General features: G+C 40.1%; 1 protein-coding gene across 1 annotated transcript in view; it reads left to right on the forward strand.

Moving 5' to 3' along the window:
• The window catches only part of ANKRD55 (ankyrin repeat domain 55), a 48876-nt gene extending 33758 nt beyond the window's left edge, over positions 1–15118 (forward strand). Inside the window, exons 9-11 of the mRNA XM_061372077.1 lie at positions 764–1416; positions 6995–7096; positions 13228–15118. Coding sequence (XP_061228061.1) covers positions 764–1416; positions 6995–7096; positions 13228–13496 — 1024 coding nt within the window. The 3' untranslated portion in view covers positions 13497–15118. The remainder of the gene's footprint in view (positions 1–763; positions 1417–6994; positions 7097–13227) is intronic.
• The last annotated feature ends 8440 nt before the right edge of the window (positions 15119–23558 follow it).

Below are 23558 nucleotides of genomic sequence, written 5' to 3' on the forward strand. Positions count from 1 at the left end.
TCCTCCTGCACTCTGCCTGACAGAGCAGATCTGAAATGTTGGTTAGCAAAATCTCATCTAAAAACCACTACTAAAAACCACTACAGCATCATCACTGTAGGCAATTATCTTGATAGATCTAAAACTACACCAAACCTCTTTAGTACAAGCAAGGCAAGGGAAAGGGGAAAGGAAAAGGGAAAAAAGAAAAGGGAAAGGCAAAAGAAAAATGAAAGGTAAAAAAAAATGGGAAAGGGAAAAGGAAAAGCAAAGAGAAAGGGAAGGAAAGGGAAAGGGAAAAAGAAAAGGGAAATAAAAGACAAAGGGGGAGGAATGGTCAACTAGTGCCTTTGTTACAGTGTTAGCAATGACTGTGCTGTTGGAAATACTATTTTCCAAATATGACATAATACAAAGACCACTTGGTTTTAAAGATCCCATCATGTTATTCTTGTTATTATTGGATCTTGCTTCACCAGTAAGAATTATAATTCTGCAGCTGGTAGATGCTGAAGCCAGGAAAGTTTGTTTATTTTTTTTTCCTGATAGCTGCACTGAGCCTACATTAAGATGAGTGTAAGGCAATGAACCCCATAAGAAATAGTGAAGTAACATGGTATCATTTATAGTCTCTGTTAATTACAAACCTGCATTCCTAATTTTCTGCCTCCTTGAACGAGTCCTGCAAATGTGTCTCAACAATACATACTCCATTTCACGGGCAAATATAGTATTTCTTTATTATTTGGCAATATTGACATCACATTTTGATTTGTAATTCCAGTAGATCTGAGCCAGTTCAACAGTTTCCCTCCCAGAACAACAGACCCCCAAAGAAAGAAGAACGATTCAGTATACTGAACCACATCTTCTCTTTCAAAAAGAATAAAAACGATCAAAAAAACAGTCAGAAGGAGAAAAGCAGAGACCGAAATCCCAGAGAAGAGAGGTCAGACGTAGATGACATCATCACCACTTTTGATTGCATTATGGACACAAACTGCAAAGATAAGCGTGTGACCACAATTGGCTTTAAAAGAAGGAGCACAGACACTAAGTACCTCATACCAGAAAAGAAGCAGCCAGAGTGTCAGGGACTTCTGCCCATCAGAACCCAGAGCCTTCCCCCCATCACTGTGGGCAATTCCTTCCTAACTGCTTCCCGGAACATGTCAACCTTCTCCTCCAGCACCAGCACCCACCAATTTGCACACAAGTCTCTGAAGAGGCAGAGTGAACACAACTTGCTGGACCCCAGAAGCAGCTGCCAGGCTTTGTTGGGTGATCCCTGTAACACAGGCTCCAATCAGCTATTCTCCTACACAGCCAGCACTAGAACTCCTTCAGACAAACTGATAAATGGCTTAAACTCTGATAGATCTCACCATGTGCGTTTGTGCCCTCCCCACCTTCCCTCACTTCCCAGTTCTTCATCAGGTAATTTCTTTTCTATCTCCCAAATCCTATAATGTCTACTGATGTAGAAAGCTGAGTCAGAAAAAATTGCTAAGTCTGACCCATGACATTTCAAGTTTTTGAATACCTTTTCCCATTTCTTTTCCCTACATGTTATAGCAATTGAAGATAGCCTAAGTACAGAACATCAGCTGACAGCTTAAGCAAGGTGCTTAGGGGTGAGAAATAAGACATTTAAGCAGGTCTCATGAGGAAATAAAAATACAGGTAGTCAGGAAGCACAGAATGTACCTGAGCAAGGTAAGTGCCTTCAGATCATGTATGTGCTTTGTGAATTGCATGGTAACACCCTCAGCCACACCTGCTGCCTTATGTCCACATTTAGTCCTGAAACTAGAAGTGCAAGGGAATAGTACTGCACTCAGATCTCTAACTGTGCTGACAGCTGCTTCTGGATCCAACCAGGTAACCCATGTGTGCCATGCTGGACAGCTCTGCACCTTGGCACTTTTAGACTGTAGTGTCACCCCTTCCGACCCTTCCTACCCCAAGTGCCAGCATTTTGGTCCAGGGTGCTGCTCTTACAGTTTTTCCAAAGCTGAGTTCAGGTTGCTAAATTTACAGACACAGAGTAAATACTTTTATGTTGTGGCTTGGAAACTGTAATGCGACAGTAATGAAGAAGAGCATCAGAATTCTGAAGTAAACACAAAACCAGGGGTTGACTAGATTTGGGATCTAGTACTTTGTTTGACTCATATTAATGTTTAAATGAATCTGGCTGGCTAGCCTGCTTGCTGGAGTTTACCTCAACATACCAGTGTCTTCAACTTCATCTCCTTTGGGATTAGTCCCATGCCAAAATTAAACACATCTAGCATGCTTTCCAACCACTGTAATATACAACAGAAAATGAAGCAAGCAAAAGCAATCCCCAAAATTACCAGTACACCATTACAAGAAGTAAACATTACACAGTAAGTTAATCTACCCTCACCCCAACAAACATGAGCTGCTATCTTTTACAGGAAATAGGAATGAACAGAAACCCCCTCTGAAAAGAACACTCTGAGAGGTCAGGTCACTATCTGAGCTTGCATAATAGTGCAAACTGTGCTGACTTCTACGTGAAGGGATCTATAAAATAGTAAATCTTTGTTCACATCTCTAATAATGAGAGTAGAGGTGGCAATTTCAGAATCTTTGGTTATTCTACGTTTTGCAAACAAAGGCTGGAAATCTTACCCTGTTTTTAAGGGTTAAAATAGCAGCTATTCAAAAAGTTCCACTTCCTGAATATCAGGCCACATTCCCGAAAACTTGATAGGCCTGATCCATAAGTGTCACTACCTTTTTACTATGCACTCTTCAGTTATTCACTCTAGCATACAAACCTCAAACTCCATATGGCTACAAGGGTTGCTCCAGCAAAAAGTCCACACTGAACTCTTCAAGGTTCAGCTCACACATGAAAGACAAGAAAATCTGCAGGGCTTCTTTACAACCCAAATATAACAGGGTACACTGAGACTGAGATATTTGAGGGCTGTTGACAGCAGAGGAGGAATGAACTCAAACTGGAAAAACCAAATCTGGGGATAACTATAGAAAAACACTTCATGGGATTAGTTAGACCATGAATGCTTTTGATGTGGAAGTAACGAACATGTTACTTAAAATGTGACTACAGATTTTTCTTAAGACTGTGGAATACTGTAAAAAATCCTTTTTTGTTCTGGACAGAAGGACAGGCAGTTTTCCGTGAACATCCTATGATAAAAAGTTGCAACCAAGTGAATCAGGACAGACCGTGAATCAGGACAGACACTGCACATCCATTCAGTGCTCTGTTCTCTGCACAGAGACTTGGTATAGCACCCACAGTCTACATGCATGAATAAGGGAAAAATTGTACAAATTATGGGAAATCTTCTAATTGTTACAATGGGAGCAGTCTTTGCATGTCCAAAGGAAGAGTAAGTCATTTTATCTCTAACAGTTTATTATCTCCCTCAGAGAAAATAAAGCCTGAGTCTGCTTTAAGCCCAGCTCTCTGTGTACCAGCTCCCTTTAACAAAACTTTCCAACAATAAAAATATTCTTGTAGCTGGCAAAAAAGACTTCCACTGAAGCATATGAATTAAAAGCTTTTAAGGACGCAGGGAGTGTCTGACAGGAATACATTGCACAACCCAGATACTGCCTAACATTTCTTCATGATAAAAAGATCTGCTTATGCTCCTTCATGCCTGTGTGGTTTAAATCTGTCTGCCCCTGTAACGATAACCACCTGACTTGCTGTGAATTAGAGCTGCATTTACTGTATGAGCTCCAGGTCTCCAGTGCAGTGCCTGCAGGACTCAGAGGGATCAGAAGTAAAGTAATCCTGGCTCCAGCCCAGCCAGCAGTTCTGTGCAGGCAGCTGTCTCCAAGGAAGGATATTTCCTCATTGGTTTTTTTCTGCAGAAGGCCTAGCTGAGGGGAAAAACATCATCTCGACTCTGAAGGACACTGAAGTGTAAAGACTGCATTTCTCAAGTCATGACTGTGGGAGTTAAAAATAACTTCCTAATCACTGAATATCCAGGGCAGGATTATGGGTATCAATAATCTAGGGGAACTCAATTTTAAAATTATTTTCTCAACTAACACCCAGAATTGATTTTCTTGCATGACCTTTTATTAAAGTCAGAGTTGAGTAAGCTACTAAGGCAGCTGGCACATAGACTGGGATTTTTAGAGGTACTTTGTTCTGGTTTCTGTGCTCCTGGAAATGAAACATGAGTCAATTTACTAGCTGAAACTTTGCATTTACACAGCACAGAGAAGTTGCTTCGGGTAGCAATGAGACTTACCTTACAATCATGGCACTGGTTTCACTCAGAATAACTACTTTGTCTTGCCCTCCACTGGGAAGAGCAAAGACAGATTATACCAAAAACTACTGTCAATATTGCAAGAGTTTGCCAGCCACGCTGAGCTAGCATCCACATTATGTATTTATGAGCTTTGTAATCATCTCTTTTTACCAAATGTACTGCCATCTACTTTCCACAGGGAAAGTGGTGCAAGTAGAGAATCTCCAAGTGATATGGTAAAAGGAAACTTGTCTCGAAATGCAAGGCAGCTGTTAGCACCCCCTAACCAGCTGGAGCATTTTCTTTCTTTCATTCATCTTTTAGATTATCAACCTTTGCTAAAGGTGATACTTTATTATGGGTTTTATTATACCAGCCCAGTACCTTCTATTTGCTTGAACAGGTAATGTAAAAAATAGGTTATTATTAAGCTTATGTTGGCATAATCATAGAATCATAGAATAGTTAGGGTTGGAAAGGACCTCAAGATCATCAAGCTCCAACCCCCATGCCATGGGCAGGGACGCCTCACTCTAAACCATATTACCCAAGGCCTCATCCAATCAGTATGGTACAGTTCAACAGGAAGCACTTTCTGTCCAGGAAAGAATAGAGCAAAGATGATCAGTATAGCTGTTTCTTTCTCAAACTGAAGGAGTGATTTACATTGGGACATTCATCGTAACATTTACAACTTTTCCACAAAACACACCACTGTGGTTCACCTACCTAAATGCAAAGGAAAAACAAAGAACAACCTGTATAAAATGTCAGTAAACAAAATAAAATGCACAGCAGTCCTGCATTCTATGATAATAAATTGTACCCTTTCCATTTCATTAAAAAATAAGTATCATCATAAATATGCTCTTAGGGATGACAAAGATGATATAGTAAAGAAAGAAAAACTTTTTTCTCTGATGTTACATGGAGCAGATAGAAAGAAAGGGCAGAAGAATACTTCCCCTTTATGCCAGAACTTTTAGACACAAGGATTCTTTTCCAAACATTCGTATCAGCCTTGCAAACATGATTATGCTTTGTACTGTTGTTTTGAAGCCATATATCCCCATCTATGAAACAAATATGTCTCTTGGTAGAAACAACCTCCCATAATCAAGGTCACAATGGTACATAAACCATTAGTTCTCAGCATGAGCATTATTGAAACCAACATAATTCAAATTTCACTAATGGGAACAGCAGGCTTGATACTCCGCTATTTTGGAATTTATGTATTTATTTCTTTGTGCACAGTGGATGCAATGTCTATAGAAGAAATTTCCCAATTTTTACACCCATTTATTGATCACCTTGGAGAAGTGTCAAAGACTAAATAAAGAGTAAAACATGGGAAAAGGAAACTAAAGTCTGTTTGTAATAGACATAGCTCATCTGTAAGAAATTCTTAGTCCAATACACATCAGCTTTACGCATGGGATCCAGTAGATTGAGCCAATGGCTATCAACTGTCGTGGTCTTTGGACCAGAATTTTGCTCCATGTTCAGCTGAAGGATGCACTATACCATGGGGATTTGTCCAATAAAGACCACATTAGCTCCTTTCATAGAGAATCCGTTTGATCAGTAACACAGTTACAACAGTCTTGACAATTACTTCAGTGCACTTCTAGGAAACGGTTCTAAAACTGTTTTCCTACAGCTTTATCTTGCACAAGCCAACAATACATATGTACTTTTAAGTAACCACAAAGCCAAAAAGGCAATTTACATAATTCCATTTTTAACTATTGCCTAAGATGTCCTACTACATGCAGTCCATGTCTCCCTTTCTCTCTGCGTGCCAACAGAGCATATGCTTGATCTGCAGTGAGCTGTGTTGCAATGCCATGCTGGATGAGCAGCTGTTTGGCAAGACAACCCAAGGCTCCTTACACAGCTCATCTCAGCTCTGGGGATAACAAAAAAGAAAAATCTGGGGACTCAAACATCACTGAATAAGACCAACTCAGGAAGGTGATCTGGTGAAAATGTTTATTTGGTGCCTGAATTTCCTCTTTATTTGATTTGTCATTTATGTAGCAAAATGCAATACGTCATCTATTGTATTTTCTTTTTTAACAGTACTAAAACCAAGTTAATTTTGATCATAGCCAGTGAAATGCCACAGTTAGCCAATTAATCTTTCATTTTCCAGTATCTGTTCTTGGAAAAATGTAATTGCCATTAACGTAGCTTAATAAGGATCAGTAACAGTTTATATCAGTTCTGCTATGTTTTCATCTGTGGCAAAACCCTCTCAGAGCTCATCTTTACTGCTGATAGACCTCCACCAGTCTCATTTACCAGCCAGAAGTTGAACTCTTATTTGTGTTGTAGTATTTACAAAGGCTGAGACCCTATTAGAAAGTCTGTAAATGAAAGCTTTGATTCTGAAATCAAATCCATCTAGTTGAATATTTCTAGAAATTTAGTGTCCAAATATTCTTACATGGACCTAGCTACTGGACTTTGCCTGTTTTAAAACCAATTATTATATTATATGAAAGGAAGTGATAAGGGTACACATGAAGGTTATTATTAAATCAGTCACTCTTTTAAATGAATGTAGATTTAAAAAAAAAAGAAAGCTTTTTTTCCATCAGTGGTTTCTTGTTATTACATATGTCTGAGAATTACTAAAACTGGGGTTTTTTTTGCTAAAAGCCACAGATCTACAGTGCATCATATTATTAACAATTATTTTCATATGGTAACAGATAATTTTTTCTCTTTCACAGGTAAAAATTTTCAACAGTTTTTCACAGATCAACCCAAAATACAAAATAATACCCCTGTACAGAACAGCCTAGCTCCCATGCCCAACCACTGTGCTCACAAATGTAAGTACAGTCAAGTCTCAGCTACAGTATCATACTTATGTGCCTCCAGCACTGGCATCTGAGGGTTTTGAGAGAGGTTTCATGTTCCTTTTTTCACAGCATCACAGAATGGCTGAGGTTGGAAAGCACCTTTGGAGAGTGTCTAGTCCAACCTCCATGTCCATAGAGAAGTCACCTACAGCAGGCTGCTCAGGGTTGTATCCACCTATGTTTTAAATAACTCTAATGACGGGGACTACACAACTTCTCTGGAAAACCTGTTCCAGTGTTTGAGCTCCTTTACAGCAAAAAATGTTTCTTTTTAGTTGTTTGCCCATTGACTCATTTCTGTTCATAGGATACTACTGAGAAGAGTCTGGCTCCCTCTTCTCGAGGCTGGACAGTCCCAGATCTTTCAGTCACCCCTTTGAGGTTGGACACTCCAATCCCTTAGTCATCTCCACCACCCTTTGTTGGACTGCTGCTCCAGTATGTCCATGTCTCTCCTGTACTGGAGGTCCCAGAATGGGACACAGCACTCCAGATGTGCCTTATCAATACTGAGCAGAGGGAAAAGATCACCTGCCACAATCTGCTGGCAACACTTTTCCTAATGGAGACTGTTGGCTGTCTTTGCTGCATGGCCACATTGCTGGCTTATGTTCAGCTCATTGTCTATTGGGACTCCCAGATCCCTTTCCGACAAGCTCCTTTACAGCTGTTTGATCTTCAGCATATATTGGTGCAGGGACTTACTCCTCCCAAGGCGCAGGACTATACATTTCCCTTTATGAGAGTCTTGTCCACCCATTTCTCCAGCCTGTGAAGACCACTCCTCCCAGTTTCATATCATTTGCAAATTTGCAGGAGGTGCACTCTGCCCCATCATCCAAGTCACTAATGAGGGCATTAAATAGTATTAGCCCCAGTATCAGCTCCTGGGGTATTCCACTAGTGACTGGCTCACTTCCAGGTTGGGCTGCTCTTCACAACCCTTTTCTCCAATAAGTTTCATAGAGCTGAGCTAGTAGAAGTGATGTACATCAATACAGATGAGAGCAGGGTTCTACGTTTGCTTTCCAGAGCAGAGGTGACTGGAATTCTCAGAGACAGGATTTTTTGCTCTCAGTTTCACTATCAACTGCATATATCTGTATGACTCTGGAAGCTTTTCTTAGGGAGCAGGATGTAAAGAGATGGATGACAACACCCTAATGACTGTTTGGCAAAGAGAGGTTAGACGTGTGAGATGAAAGCCAGGACAAGTAAAGACTCTTCTGCGGACAACGTCAAAAATATGACACAGATTTTTGTGTCTTTTTGCTAGCAAAAACTAAAAAGAAGATGATTAGAGCAAGAAACAGTCATTTTCTAAATGTTACATAGCTGAAAAGACTGTCTATCTCTCCCTGCCTTAAGCACAGCAGATAAAGTAGCTTCTAAATGTTACATAGCTGAAAAGATTGTCTATCTTCTCCCTGCCTTAAGCACAGCAGATAGAGTAGCTTTTACACAAGGATGGGAATCATTCGTTTCTCTCATTCTAACAGCAACAGTTTGGGTAGCTTCTATAACACAGGAACAAAAACAAAGCAATCAAGAGAGCAGCAGCCTCTTACTACTCTGTACTTTCAGCTAGCTCCTCAATCCCAAGGCAGTGAACCAAGGTCCCAAAGAGCATGGAAAGCTTCACCCCACTCCCACAGCCCTGGCAGTGTCAAGAATTAATGAGTATCCCAGACTGGATCCAGCCAACAACTGGGGTGTTCTTCACAAACACTAGCCCTGCTCCCAGTAGTGTCCTGACCTCACATTCTTGCTCTCCACAAGGCACAAATCCCCGAGTGTACTTTGGATTAGGATTTCCAGTTCGCTATTTGTCATCCTACATATCAGCCAGGTCCTGAAGCACTCATATTTCAGAGTTAAACTTGGGATTCATTGCCTCTTACAATATGAGTTTCAGAAGCAATTCTGCAGTTACAACAAAACTACTAAAAAGGAAACAGCAGAGAAGAGTTTTATGAGGAACATCAGATTGGGTAGGGGAAATACAGAATCCTGCACTGCTACTACACAGTAAGTAAGAGAGGAAGAAGAAAGTAGAGATATGTGGAATACTGAGGTGGTATTCTCTGTCTGCTCAGAGGAAGGAAAATAATCTCACTGCTTTCAAATCCCCAGTTCCAAGACTCCTATTTTTAAGCTTTCTACTAATGTTATCTGTGTTTTCTAGTTAAAACATAGTTGTAAGCAAAATCCTAAAAAAAAAAAAAAAAAACCAAAATTATTTCATAATCACTGGTGTTCTTGCAGTAAATCATACAAATGGTCAGGATTTTAGTTCTAGGCTCAAGCAAAAAAATGTGTTTTACAAATAAAATTCAATTATCACAGTTAATAATCATGGTTTAATTGACTTACAAAGCACAGATACCAAGGTGCCCATTACTGCTTGAACATCAGTTTAAGCCAATAAAGAAATAAATAAAATAAAAAAAGAAAATAGAAAGTTATTTGGAAAATAGATCTACATTTCCTCTTTGTTAACACAAATGACACATTTGATCCTGAAGTTTTGCAAATACGTGCTTCAGAGCCAAGATTTTCCTCATCCTCCATGCAGCCTTAAAAATATTACTGATTTGGACACAGGCAAAATTATTTGGACATCCAGGCAAATGGCTCCAGCAAGGAAGCTTGAACATAAACATTTTTCTAACGGTTTCATTACAGAAGATGTGTGTTAAAAGCATGTAACAAAGCCAGTGGAAAACAAAAGCAACCAGGGAGTTAGAACAATACCATAAGCATAAATCAGAAAGAGAACTGAAACTGCTTAGAGAGTAACAGAAAGCAGAAACATCTCCCAAAAAAGGAAGGGCAATGAAAAAAAAAAGGAAGAGATATTTTAATCTCTAAGCAAAAATATTTTAAAATACAAGTTAGAAAGAGGGTAACAGTAATTAAACAGTAGCCCAGAAAAAGAATATTTGAGTGACTTTAAACCACACTTTATAAACTTCCACCCTCCAGACACTCCCAAGGCCTAAAAGGTCCCTCAAGGGCTTCTTGAGTAGCCTCAGCACAGTCTGGCATGTCTGTTACTCTGCATGATGCTGCTCCATCCCCTGCACACACTATCTCGCCACATGACTCCCCCAAGGACACCTGGAAAAAAGACTTACAACAATCACACACTGCTCACACAATGCCAGAATCATTTTCCAAACAAATATGGGACTTCTAGAGAACTCTCTGCTGCTCTCATTTCTTCATGTAGCTTTCTAAGCCTGATCTAAAGTCTGAAGCCATAATGAGGATATTAGTTGTTGGGGAGGGAAAAATCAAATCTATTTCTGAAGGTCATTTAACAATATTTTGGGTTGATCAATGGTTGGTTTTCTTGTTATTCATCATGATTTGAAGTTTCTTCTTTTCCAACTCAAAAGCAAAGGACTCCACAAAGCACCATCCTCTCTGCAGAGGGTCTACCACGGCCTACCATGGTCCACTGCTTGCAAAAGTAAGAGTCTAAGAACCATTCCTTCTGCTGAAGTACACAGTCCTTGGGCAATGACTCCCTGACTCCCATATTATTACCTCTGCAGTTTGTAATAGTAGCTACTCAAGAGTCACTACTGGGTGGAAAATGTTCCCTGAATTAGTAGCTCTTGTTGCATCACTAGGTCTTTGGTGGTTAACTCTGCCTTCTGTGAATAATTACTAATGCTTTTGCTCTATACAGCTTCTGGATGTATGGTAACCAGTCTTAAGGGCTGTGTCTCACACCCCAGTGCTGGGTCCAGGCTCCTGTGTTTCAATACATACATTAAAACTAGTAACTATATACATTATTTCAAAGCCATCCAGTCCTGATATCCTCATAAAATACCCTAAACTGAGCACAGTATGTAAGACCATGTAGAAAGACTTGATGCTGTTTTTTACTTCGTTGAATGAGTGTGGGTTTGTGATGGCTATCTGGTCATGCAAATGAAGTTAAACTACCCTACATTTGCCCTACTTAAACACATTGTTAAAGGTTTATCTGGTACAGAAAGTGTTCTGGAGATACTTTACACAGGTGTAAACTTTAATCCACAAACATATGCCTGTGCTCCGAAGAGAGAAACAAGTGAGCCTCTCCATATGTATTTGGTTTACACACCAAAATTTCATTGAACTCAAAGCATTCTATAATGTGCCAGAAAACAAACTAACTCATTTATTGTATTTAACCATGCCCAATTCACAGAAATTCAATACGAATTAAAGCAAAGTATTTACTGGGGGGAGGGGTGTTGTTGCTTTTTTGTTGTTTTGGTTTGGGGCTTTTTTTCATGGAAAAGAGAGCTAAGTGATTTCCTGAAATTCTGAACATGAATGAACTTTGAATATGACCCACAAATTACACTACATTGCCAAAGTTCTAGTAAACATCACCTGCTCAGGCCATCAGAACTTGAATTGTACTGAAATTAGCATGAAAAAAAAAAAAAAAAGGAAAACAAAAACCTACCTTATTTTTTATGAAAATTTGTGAAAACAGTTAATAACCCTTCCTCATTGAAACTACATTATTTCTCACTTCTGCATCCACTCCACCCGTATCCCAGTTATCCTTTTTGGTGTTGCTTGATGAGCAGTGATAAGGTTAACTTCAGATGTTTCTCTGGAATTACAAAGGATTTTAATTGGATTAAGAGAGAATACTCTTCTCGAGCCCTCATTTCTGTAGAAATGAACCTGCGCCAGAAAAATTTGTCAGAGACTATGAAATTGGAAAAATCAAAGGAGCTGCCAGGAAAAATGCAAAATTAAGTCAAACTTAAGAACGTCTCAGGTATTTATCATAACAGATGCAGATGAAAGGAAATCACAGCTGGAATGAGAATGGATTCAAGGAAAAATCAATGTGAAAAAAATCAAGGACGATTCTGTGGTGTTAACTCCAGTAAGGAACTCTTCATATAGTTAAACTGAAAACCCCAAACTGTTTGTATACAAAAAGCTATAAAAGGGAGGAATAAAAAGGAGGAATCGAATGCAAAGAAGGTAATGCAATTCATAATAAATTCCAAGGCAGAGAAGCAGGTCTGCAATTAAGGTTTTGACCTCTCCTTTAAATCAAAAAAAAAAAAAAAAAAGGAAATTAGTTAGCAAGTTGCCTGAATGAAGGAAGTTGAGGAATTTGATTTAGAAAAGATTCAGAAAAGATGCAGAACTATGTTAAATTTAAAGCACAAACAATGCTACACTGCTGAGTGTGAGATGGAGATTAAGGATGATCGAAACCTATGGTTTCTTAAAAGAATTCTGACACATATGAAGCATACAACAGCTGTGGTTCTTGTGTTTCAGTGCAGGTTTTAGTGTGCTTCAGTGTAATGGTCTAGTTTTGTGTCCTGTGACTTGTGGAGCACGTGTGGATCAATCTTCATGATTGACTGTGCCTAAAGCAACCTAGACAGTGTCCCATGTTAGAATCATAGAATAGTTAGGGTTGGAAAGGACCTTAAGATCGTCAAGTTCCAACCCCCCTGCCATGGGCAGGGACACCTCACACTAAACCATATCACCCAAGGCCTCCTCCAACCTGGCTTTGAACACTGCCAGGGATGGAGCATTCACAACCTCCCTGGGCAACCTAGTCCAGTGCCTCACCACCATAACAGGAAAGAATTTCCCCAGTGTTCTTCCATTTCATCTTCCTAAGAACTTACCTGGGTAACAGAGCATCCTTATACACAGGTTTTGTTAATATATTTCCATGCAACATTTCTGTTTCTGTCAGCCTATGGTTTTTGACGAAAAAAATATTTTGTGTAAATCTGTTCAAACAGACCAAGTCTCCTTCAGACAAACTATGGAATCTCTGCTTATCAAAAGTAAACCTTTGAATTTATCAAGTCTTATTTATCACCAAACACAAAGTAAATCACTTAGATTTACTGGAACACTGGAATTGTTTTCTTCAGTGGAAGATTATCTATGCCAGGCTTTAGAGATTTTTTTAATCATATTTTGATCACATTTTTCAGATGCAGGTTTGAGTACACACAAGACAAAAAATGTAGAAAATTCATTTGTTAAAATGTCATGCTTTTCACTTTCTGTCCACTCTTTCTCTCTTTTTCTTTTTCCTCTAGTTCAGCTACCATCTAAGGGTGCTAAGAATTTTAAGTCACTGCCTTTAAATTCCCCAAGGACTGGTGCAGTTATTCTCCCACCAGCCCCAGCCTCCAAATCCCATAAAAGGGGACATTCTGAGAATCATTTGCTCTATTCCATCTTGCCTGGTGTGTCAGGAGAGCCTCTGAAACCAAGCTGTGTCCTACCTGCTATCCCAAGCCAGAAGAGATCTAACCCTGCAGAAGACCTTAAGAAATCTCTCACCAAACCAGATGCTGAAAATTAACTCATTACACTAGCCTCAATCAGTTGAAATATACCTAAGAGCTTGCTACAAGATAACCATATAGTAAAATCTCATTAATTTGCACTGGAGTGTAAATGAACAAAACCCAAGAAAGGGTAGCACATCACAAAAGCTGCACTGTGTATTTATATAGGCATTTTTATTGTAGTTTTCATTTATGAAAATTACTAAATCGATATTTAATGTGCTGTAAATCTATTTTGCGAATGGAATCCTCATAACACGCAGTCTTGTTGCAGCAATGTGCTGTTAAGTCTTTCATAGAAAACAGAATCAAAGAGTAAGATTTTCTGCATGAGCTAAAAGCTGAAAGCAGGGAAACAAGCTGACAGGGGTTCTCTGTAGTTTGTAAATGCAAAGGTGCTGATTCTGAGGCTGTGTGCCACCAAAAACCTCTTTTTAAAATTATAAGATCCAAATAAAATGTAGTCTTAGAAAATAAGGGGGTTTGGTTCTTTGTTTTTCACGTATTTTCTACATTGTAAGCTTGTGGGTTTTGAGACTTCAACAAGCTAAATAAGTACAATGAAATGCTAACCCCTTTGGGACAGACAGGGCTGTAGCACGCCCTTCATTGCACTGACAGATTTATGTCTCTTTCATTTGATTCTTCACATTCCTCAGTGACAAAAATGCAATTATGCATTGTTATTTTCATAAAACAAGGATTTCACAGTCCTGAGTTATTCGGCATTATTACATCCCTTTGATCACTGAACTGAAGAAGGAAATCTGTATCTAGACTGCTGTTCATTCAAAACCCTTGGCAAGTGCTGTAAGCCTTTGACTAAACATTTCACAAGACTGTCCTTTCCTAGAGGCCAACAAAGATGCCAACCTCTATTTGCTTCAGAATGCTTACCTAAATCTTGCTGCTATTACTCTGGAGACTTTCCCACTTCTTATTACAGAGGGGCTGTGGGCATTACCTTGGATGGCGGAAAAGGGAGGATCGTCCCCTTTCATAACACATTCTGTATCCCCATTTCTAGTAAATCTGTCCTGCATTAGGTCTTCAGCAGCAGCTCTTTCAACCAAGATATAACATTTCTGTTTATCTCTAGATAACTTTTTATTAGCCGCCCATTTATTTTGCTGTGTCACAGCAAAAGCCAAACCTGACATGAAAGAGAAGATAATCATGTCCCAGTAGCTGAAGTTCCAGTTTCCTTGTGGCAATGACTGTAAATAGAAGGATGGCTAGTGGCTGTTACAGACAGTACCAGAAAGAAAAAAGCAGAGCACAACAACAGCTGCTCTGATGCAACACATGGAAGAGGGAACTTTTGCACAAAAATAAAAGAATATTTTATTTTTAAACATCTAATCCAAATGTAAGGGTATAAAGCCCAATTCAACAAGTGATGTAATCCTCTAGCTTCTTGCTGAAATCTGTGAGAGGAAAAAGCTCACGTGCTTGGGCCTGACAGGCAACCTAGTCCCTAAGGCTGCACAGAAAAAATATTGTACAAAAGGAGCATTCTCTGCTAGGGAAAAACCAATTCTGGCATGCTGTGTTTGTAGCTGACCAGTCCTGCTCAGTCTAGTCTCACTGAAAAGTCCAGAATCCCTCCTACCATGTAGCAGACTGGTATTGGTTCTACAGGTTCTATAGGCCCTCGAGCTCTCCAGAGCCCCTGAGCTTCTCTGGAACTTCACTTGCAAACCCCCAGATTCTCTAATATGACTCCAGCCCTTTTATATCTCTCTCTCCCTGCAGCCACACAAGAGGCAAGTGGTTCGTAAGTCAGTTCCTAGAAACACTCAAACTTCAGTGCAAACCTTAAGCCACTATCAAACAGTATAGAGCAGATGGTTTTGGTGCAGACTGCAGAGAGGAGAAAGAAAAACTAATTCATACATCTCTGGCTGGCAGCAAATAATCTCTATGTTAACCCTAAGTGTCAGTGTAGACATCACTAGGTTTATCTCCACAAAGTGAGAGCCCAGAATATCCACTCTGGCAGAGAGTAATTTTCTTTAGTTTAACACACTCTTGGGAATGGATTCAGTGTGTGGAAGGAAGAGAAGACCAAATGGCACAGCAAGAAAATCCCAGTGAGTTCAAATGTTCGTATCATCTCCATTGCCACTCTAGCCCTTTTGAATGGGTTAGAATATGGAGCTTTCTGCTATCAGCTGGAATGCATCAAAAGAGGTAGGCCACATGCTGCAACTCCATTTTTTCCTGAGTAGAAGAGGATCCTCATTGCTGTGATTGGCTTTGAGAGACGGGGTGAATCTCTCATCTCCTGTGTTACCCTTCCAGTCCAGGGATAAGGAAAGTCCTGGGCTGCCAAAAACAATCATATAAAAGCTGTTTGGAGATAGTCTCCCACATTGGAGATATTCAAGGCCCGCCTGGACAAGTTCCTGTGTGATGTACTCTAGGTTACCCTGCTCTTGCAGGGGGGTTGGACCAGATGATCTCTTGAGGTCCCTTCCAACCCTTGGGATTTTGTGATTCTGTGGTAGAGCCATTTGTTTGCCAGCTGCGGTTCCATGCTGGAGACAAAGATACAGGAGCAGTCTGTGTTGGCTTTCCACAGAAGCTTGAACAAATTTCAAATGTTTCCAGTATTACAGTAAGAGAGAAAGGGAGAGACATTCCCCCATGCCTTAGGCCAGACACTTCCATTCCCAGAAAGGAAGTAATCAGCTTTCTGGTTTCCCTATTCAGCAATGCTTTGTTAATGCAGCATGGACAGATGAAGCAAAATAATGAAAAAAAAATTATCAAAGATAACACTGCCTTTCAAATGAAATTCCTTCAGAAATGCAGATTTTCAGATGCAGTCATTCAAAGTCAGACACGTTACCACCACCTCCTCTCTATACAATCAGTTTGCATGACAGAAGATATCCACCAGCTGATTTTTTCCTATCATTGCCTTCTTATTCACTCACCTTTTTCATAGAAGGAATTTTTTTTTTTTCCCCTGGGTCTAAAATCCACAAAATAGACTCTATGCTCAAAGGAAAACACTGAATACAGTACTTAACAGAAAAGTCTTAAATGGTTGGTATTCTGAACTGGATCCGGGTCACTTTTCTAATGTGTTTCTTCTGTTCTGTCTATAAAGAAGTAGTCCACAACTTACCAAATACAGATCTTTAAAAAATTAATGCTCACAGAAAGCAATAAAAATTATTCTCAGAAATGTTCTCAAAAAGAACTATTCTTATCTTTTGTATTTGATAGCAAATGTCTACAGTAAATAAACAAATCAAATTAAATTGAAGTCTTTCACCTTCAGAGGAGAGCAGACTGTTGACTGCAGCATACTGTATGAAAGACAACAAATGAACCAATACCTATTTAAGCTACACTGACCTCTTGTTCAGATCTTTCCTGGAAGATAATGGCAGGAGAGACAATAAAAGGCTAACACAGTTGATTAGCAATTGCCAAGAAATGTCTGGTCAGTAGGTCATGACAGAGATTTTTTTCCTCTGTCTAGTAATTAAATATCTCTGGCATATTCTTCTGTGACACTAGCTGAGTGTTAACTCCTAGAGTGTTGCAGTACCCAGCTGTCTGGGGAGTTTGGCTTGGCACATAAAGCTAAGAAAATACATGTACATAGAGGATATATTTTCTGACAAAAAGACAATATACTTCCTCACTGGAACACACTCTACAATTCATAAATCGTTCTTATAAAGAGGATTTGAGAACGCTTTTAAAAATGGTGCAGCCTTTATTCCTGTGGGCCATTTAATTATACATAGGTATTGAATGGAGTGAGTGGTCTACTCTCCCAGTAAACTATGCAGGTTAGCATTACTCATTTAAAACAAAAGAAAAATGTAAACATATCTAAAACAAAGGACCATCCTGTATTATGGGGATTTTTCAAAGGCTATTCTATTGATGAGCAGAGTATCTGATGAGCCAGTTAATTTTCTGGTACAAATACCTAAAAAGGAAGCTATATCCTCTAAGATTCTGTCCTAGCAAAGAACTTTAAACACCCCTACCACTGCCAAAGGTGGAGATCTCTGTCTCTTCATCCCACATAGACCATCATCAAGGATGAGTCTGCACAACCTATATGCTTTTCCACTGCAGAACATCAGAAGCATCCTAGTTAACACATAGGAATATAAAAGCACACAACTTTTAAAACAATTCTAACAGGGTTGTAAGAGCTCATCTCTCACATCAGTGCACTAAGAAAAGGCTCAGAGCAGCCCTCCCAATATGTCTCTTTAATGATTATCATTACTACAAAAGACACCATAGTCATAGCATTCCCTATAAAAATTACATTAGGAAGATTAGCTTGGTAAGAGGACAAGTGAGGGAAAGGAGCAGGAGAGGAAGATCTTCTGCTTACACACAGTGCCAAGAACTTCAGCTATTAATTTCAGCCTGTCAACTGAGCTGAAAGTAGCTTAGCACATATACTGAAAACTATGAAGGGAGACATTCCCACAGTGCACTTACATTATTGAAAAGAAATGGGACTTTATCTTCCATACACAGAAGTTGAGGGTATCTGAGGTAATCCAAGAAAGGAAAAAATTTACAGTCTAACCAGAAAGTCTATCCATTACAGCTGTAAAGACTGCATTTTCAGTTTCTAAAATCTGCCCATCCTGTCCTGTTTCTGAAGTGACTACTTGTAGTAGGTGCTTGGAAATAAGGCAGAGATTTATTACTAAAAACAGCTAAACCAAACTGTTAAATGATGAGGCTTTGGCTCCCATTCTGTTCAGCTCTTAGCATCAGACAGATGTACTTGTTTTCTGATCTGGAGGTCTGGAGCTTCTTCAAGATTCATTCACCCTTCAGCTGTGGATCCACAGAGACATCCTACGTAGCGAAATTATCAAAAAGGGTTGAATGCTTTTGAAAATTCTAATACTTAAAACTCTAAAAATATCTTTGTACTTTGGCCTAGTTGCACTATTACACTGTCTGGTGTTTTTTCCACACACTGTGGATCACTCTGTTGTGATCTTATGGAGATTTTCCTCCCATTGTTGATTTGGGCTTTTTTTTCCAGTTTGTCCTAGAAACTACAGACTGAAGCCACTTGAAGCTTGTCACTGTCCCTGTGGTATTCCTCTCTCAGCTAGACATTTTTCAAAGATTGATTTTCCTGTAAATAAATTCTCACTGTGGATTCCAAGACGTATCTTTGGAAAGCCACCACTTCTGATTTGCCATTGCTTAGGTTTCTTCATGAGACACAAAACATAGCCTACTGAAAGGGTTCATATTAATTAATATGCATGGAAATTTCCACTCAGAGATATAGTGACTTGCAAATGGCACAACCCAGGAGCCCTTGCTGCCATTCTACTTCCTCTGTTCTGCTGGGTTTTTTAATGGCTAATGAATTTACATTGAGATTTTATTGTTTTCACACTTACATACATTCCTAATATACAGTTAATCAAATACTGTATTTATAGGCACTTTAAAGGCACAGCTCAAGCCTATCTTATCGTATTCCTGGTGCAGAGTTCATATATACTGCTTAGTTTCAGAAATCCAAAAAACAATGTGTCAGGGTTTTCAGCAATATTACTCCTTTCTATGGAGCAGTCATTGAGAATTCAGACAACACCTTCTTAAGGTAATTGTGGTTCACAACACCAATAATACTTTCCCTAATTCTTTGTCATAAGGAAATTTCCTTTTACACCATACTGTCATATCTATCAATATCAGGTTTCAATGTTATTTTTATAAACATAAGGTCAGCACATGCCAAACAAGTGTCAAAATCAGAATTTAAAGTTGTGGCAGGAACCAGGGTAAGCTCTTTATCTAAATAGAAAAAAAGCAAGCACCAGTTTTTGCACACTTCTGGTGCTCTCTGGTAAGGTAGTAAACAGGAAAATAGTCTGTTTTCAGACAGGCTTTACTGTCCTCTCAGCCTTTATGTGAGGGACAGCACCTGGATGCTAAAACCCATGGAGACCTTATAGCAACTGGGTGATATTTTAATACATTCCAGTGAAATTTAGCACTTAACAAAAAGTACTCGCTCCATCAGTGAAACCTTCCCAGTAGACTAGTAAATAATATTATACTGATGAATATGAAGAAAGTAAGGTAGAAAGATTACAGTATCACAGTATCACAGTATGTTAGAGATTGGAAGGGACCTCAAAAGATCATCTAGTCCAATCCCCCTGCCGGAGCAGGAACACCTAGATAAGGTTACACAGGAACGTGTCCAGGCGGGTTTTGAATGTCTCCAAACAAGGAGATTCCACAACCTCCCTGGGCAGCCTGTTCCAGTGTTCCGTCACCCTCACTGAGAAGAAGTTTCTTCTCAGGTTTAAGTGGAACCTCTTGTGCTCCAATTTGTACCCATTACCCCTTGTCCTTTCATTGTTTGCCACTGAGAAGAGCCTGGCTCCATCCTGCTGCATTAACAAAGATTAGACACAGAAGTTCCAATAGTGGCTTCTGAGAACCAGGCTGGAGGGCAATCTTACATGTTCAGGATTTAACCCTCAAAACATGGCTGCTATTTTCCCCCCTTACAGGAACTTGCCTGTGATTGTTCAGTATTTATGACAACCAGATGGAGAAATGCAACAAGCAAATTAAGGGCTGAAAAGGAAAGGTTATAAATGGCTCTCCTCAGGGCCCAGTGCAGAGTCAGAGTGTGACAGCAGATCCTGACCACTGGCCTATGCTTATTCTTGGCCAAAAGCCACCTTGGCCAGCTTAGCTGCAAAGCTCCTGCTGGGCAGTGTCTAGTAGTCGCAGTGCTATCAGACAGTCTGAAAATCAACATTACCCATGGCTATGGACAGTTCACACAGGATGCTGAGGATCTTTGCCAGGAACCACAACCCCAGAACAGTATTAAAGGACTTTATCTTCACAAAAATTAAGCAGCAAACTTCTTCATGGCAGTTACTTTGTGTGATTACTGTCTGGGCTAGGAAAGGTGTAGAGCTGCATCAGATAAATTATCTGACAGCTGAGATTAGCTCTTCCTTTGTCTCCCTCATCCTCCTTGTCCTCTTGTCTCCTCAATCTCTTCAGCTGATGGAAGAGAACAGACAGATTTTGGAATCACAGTACCACACTGCCACTCAAACAACAGAAAAGAGATTAAACAAGCTAAAGAGCATGTTCCAACTGCTCTCCCAATAGGTTTGAATTCTATCTGAACTCATATAATATGTACAGCAGGTTTTCTCCAATAGCCGCTGAACTATGACTGTTAGCACACAGGACAGCTGCAGCCATTCTCACAAAGAACAGTTTTGTTTCGCATTTTCTAGATAATCCAAACCAAAATCTGCTGCCCTCTAGTACTGCCCATGGAGGGACACCAAATATGGTACATGAGGTCAGCACAACCTTTCTTGGTCAACATTGCTTGGTAGGTAACTCAGCACATCATTTTCATCCAAACAAGATGGTGGGTGACCAGGACTTGGGAGCACAGACCTGCATTTACAGGTTAACCACAGGCAAGTCTCCTGGGGAGGCAGGGGGTTGTCATGTTCTCTGCCTGTAACAAATGGGGAATTCTTGCAGTATAAACTAAATCACAAGTTTCTTTGTTCTTTTCTTTGACTTGCCTTTAAAATTTAAAAGGCCAGTACTAACAGTGCTTACAACTCTCTTCTGTAAGACAGCTCACTGTCTTTTGTGAGCGGCACCAAAATCACCAGCTCAAACCACAGGCGCCACTGGAAGGCTGTAAGATGAGTCTGGTTCTTACAGACACACTGTTTCAGCCAGACGTTTACTCTGAAAAGTTTCTTGTATTACTGTGTCATCAAGGTACATGCAGCCACGGAAATAAAACCCACATTAGCATAATTCCTTTGTTTACTATTGTAAGCTTCAGAATTCCACTTTACTAACCCAAATGTTGGGCTAAATTCAACAGTTCAGCCAGTTCAAACTAACAGGAACCAACTGTTTCAAGTGGTGACTGAAATTATCCCAGTTTAAAACACATACAGAGCCTGTAGACTTCCCTGTCTATACTAACCTTCACTTGTTTATCGTTTTCTTTGAATATGCCATGACATGAATAAAAGCTTTACTAATCTCCTGGCCCATCTTCTCAAGTCTGACAGAACATCAAGCTAATTCCCACATTGATGTGCTTTTCTGCTTTTCTACAATCTGCAAGAGCGTGACAAATTCTGCATTCCACACAACACAGTCTGTTTTTTTTCTGTTGGTTGCTATGCATAACCACATTGTGTTATATAAGCATGTAACAGTATTACACTGGCAGTCAAGTTTATTTTTCTATCCCAAACATTCTTCAAGAAAACTTTTAATTCCTCAGCTGCCTGAAGCTGAGAGATGTCAGAGATCTGTGTCAAATGTTCTCTAAATAGAGACCTTCAAAGAAATACCACCACAGGTGTGAACTTCTTCCTTTCAAGTATATCCACCAACAATCTCCAACCCAGAGTTAGTCTCAGAAACCAATTCTCAAGCTATTTTTAAATCTAATTTCATAACAGAAATTGTATCTCAGCTCAAGTGAGAATTTTTAGAGAGAAAAACATCCTAGTGAAGTGCCAAAGCCTAACTAGAACTTAATCTGGCTATTGGCATAAAGGACAAAAAATATGTTTCTATAAATACATTAGCAACAAAAGGAGGGATGAGAAGAATCCCCATCCTTTATTGGATGCAGGGGGAAACATAGTGACAAAGGATGAAGAAAAGGCTGAGGTACTTCATGTCTTCTTTGCTTCAGTCTTTAATAGTAAGACCAGTAGTTCTCCTGTTAGGGCCCAGCCCTCTGAGCTGGAAGACAGGTACGGGGAGCACAATGAAGTCCCTATAATCCAAGCGAAATGGTCATCAACCTGCCACACAACTTAGACACAGAAGTCCATGGAGCCAGATGGGATCCACTGAAGGGACACAGACAGTCACAAGTGGTCTTCCCCAGGGCTCAGTACTACAGCTGGTTCTGTTTAATGTCTCTGTCAATGACCTGGACAAGGGAATCAACAGCACCTATAGTGAATTTGCAGGTGACACCAAGTGGGGTAGGAGTCTTGATCAGCTGGAGGATAGGGAGGGTCTGCAGAGCACTTGGACAGGCTGGATCGATGGGCTGAGACCAATTGCATGAGGTTCAACAAGGCAAAGTGTCAGTCCTGCATCTGGGTCAGAACAACCCCACAAAGAGCTACAGGTGTGGGGAAGAGTGGCTGCAGAAAAAGGTCCTGGGGGTGTTGCTCAACAACCAGCTGAACATGATCCAGCTTGTGCCCAGGCAGACAAGAAGGCCAACAGCTTCCTGGGCTGTATCAGCAATAGTGTGGCCAGCAGGGCCATCCCCCTGGATTGGCCCCCTCAGTTCTGGGGCCTTCACTACAAGAGAGACATTGAGGTGATGAAGCAGGTCCAGAGAAGGGCAACAGAGCTGGTGAAGGGTCTGGAGTACAAGTGTTATGGGAGACGGCTGAGGGACCTAGGGGTGTTTAGTCTGGATAAGAGAAGGCTTAGGGGGGACCTTATCTCTTTCTACAACTACTGCAAGGAGGTTGTAGCAAGGTGGGTGTTGGTATCTTCTCCCAGGTAACAAGCAATAGGACAAGAGGAAATATCCTCAAGTTGTACCAGGGAATGATTAGATCGGATATTAAGGAAAATTTCTTCTCTGGAAGGCCTGTCAAGCACTGGAGCAGGCTGCCCAAGGAAGCGTCAAGTCACCATCCTTGGAGGTATCTAAAAGACATGTGGATGCGGCACTTAGGGACATGGTTTAGTGGTGGACTTGGCTGTGTTAGGTTTATAGTTGGACTCAATGATCTTAAAGGTCTTTTCCAAACTAAAAGATTCTATGATTCTATGACATTTTTTATTTGGCAGCCATCTGGATTTCTTCAAGAGTCTGAACTCTGCTGGGGAGTATTCCTGTCTTCTGTTTAAAGCAGATGCCTGAAAGTAGTCAGCACTGACCCTCCAGCTGTTGAAATGTTGTCCATATGGTAGGATGAACAGTATTAGCTACTCAATGCCATCAACACAGAGCAATCTGATGCATTATTGGAGATTATAACACACTACACTACATA

The sequence above is a fragment of the Neopsephotus bourkii genome, unplaced genomic scaffold, assembly GCF_033783945.1.
Source record: "Neopsephotus bourkii isolate Nb327-2 ecotype Australia unplaced genomic scaffold, CSIRO-AGI_Nbou_v1 NB_1594, whole genome shotgun sequence".
NCBI classification, from domain to species: Eukaryota; Metazoa; Chordata; class Aves; order Psittaciformes; family Psittacidae; genus Neopsephotus; species Neopsephotus bourkii.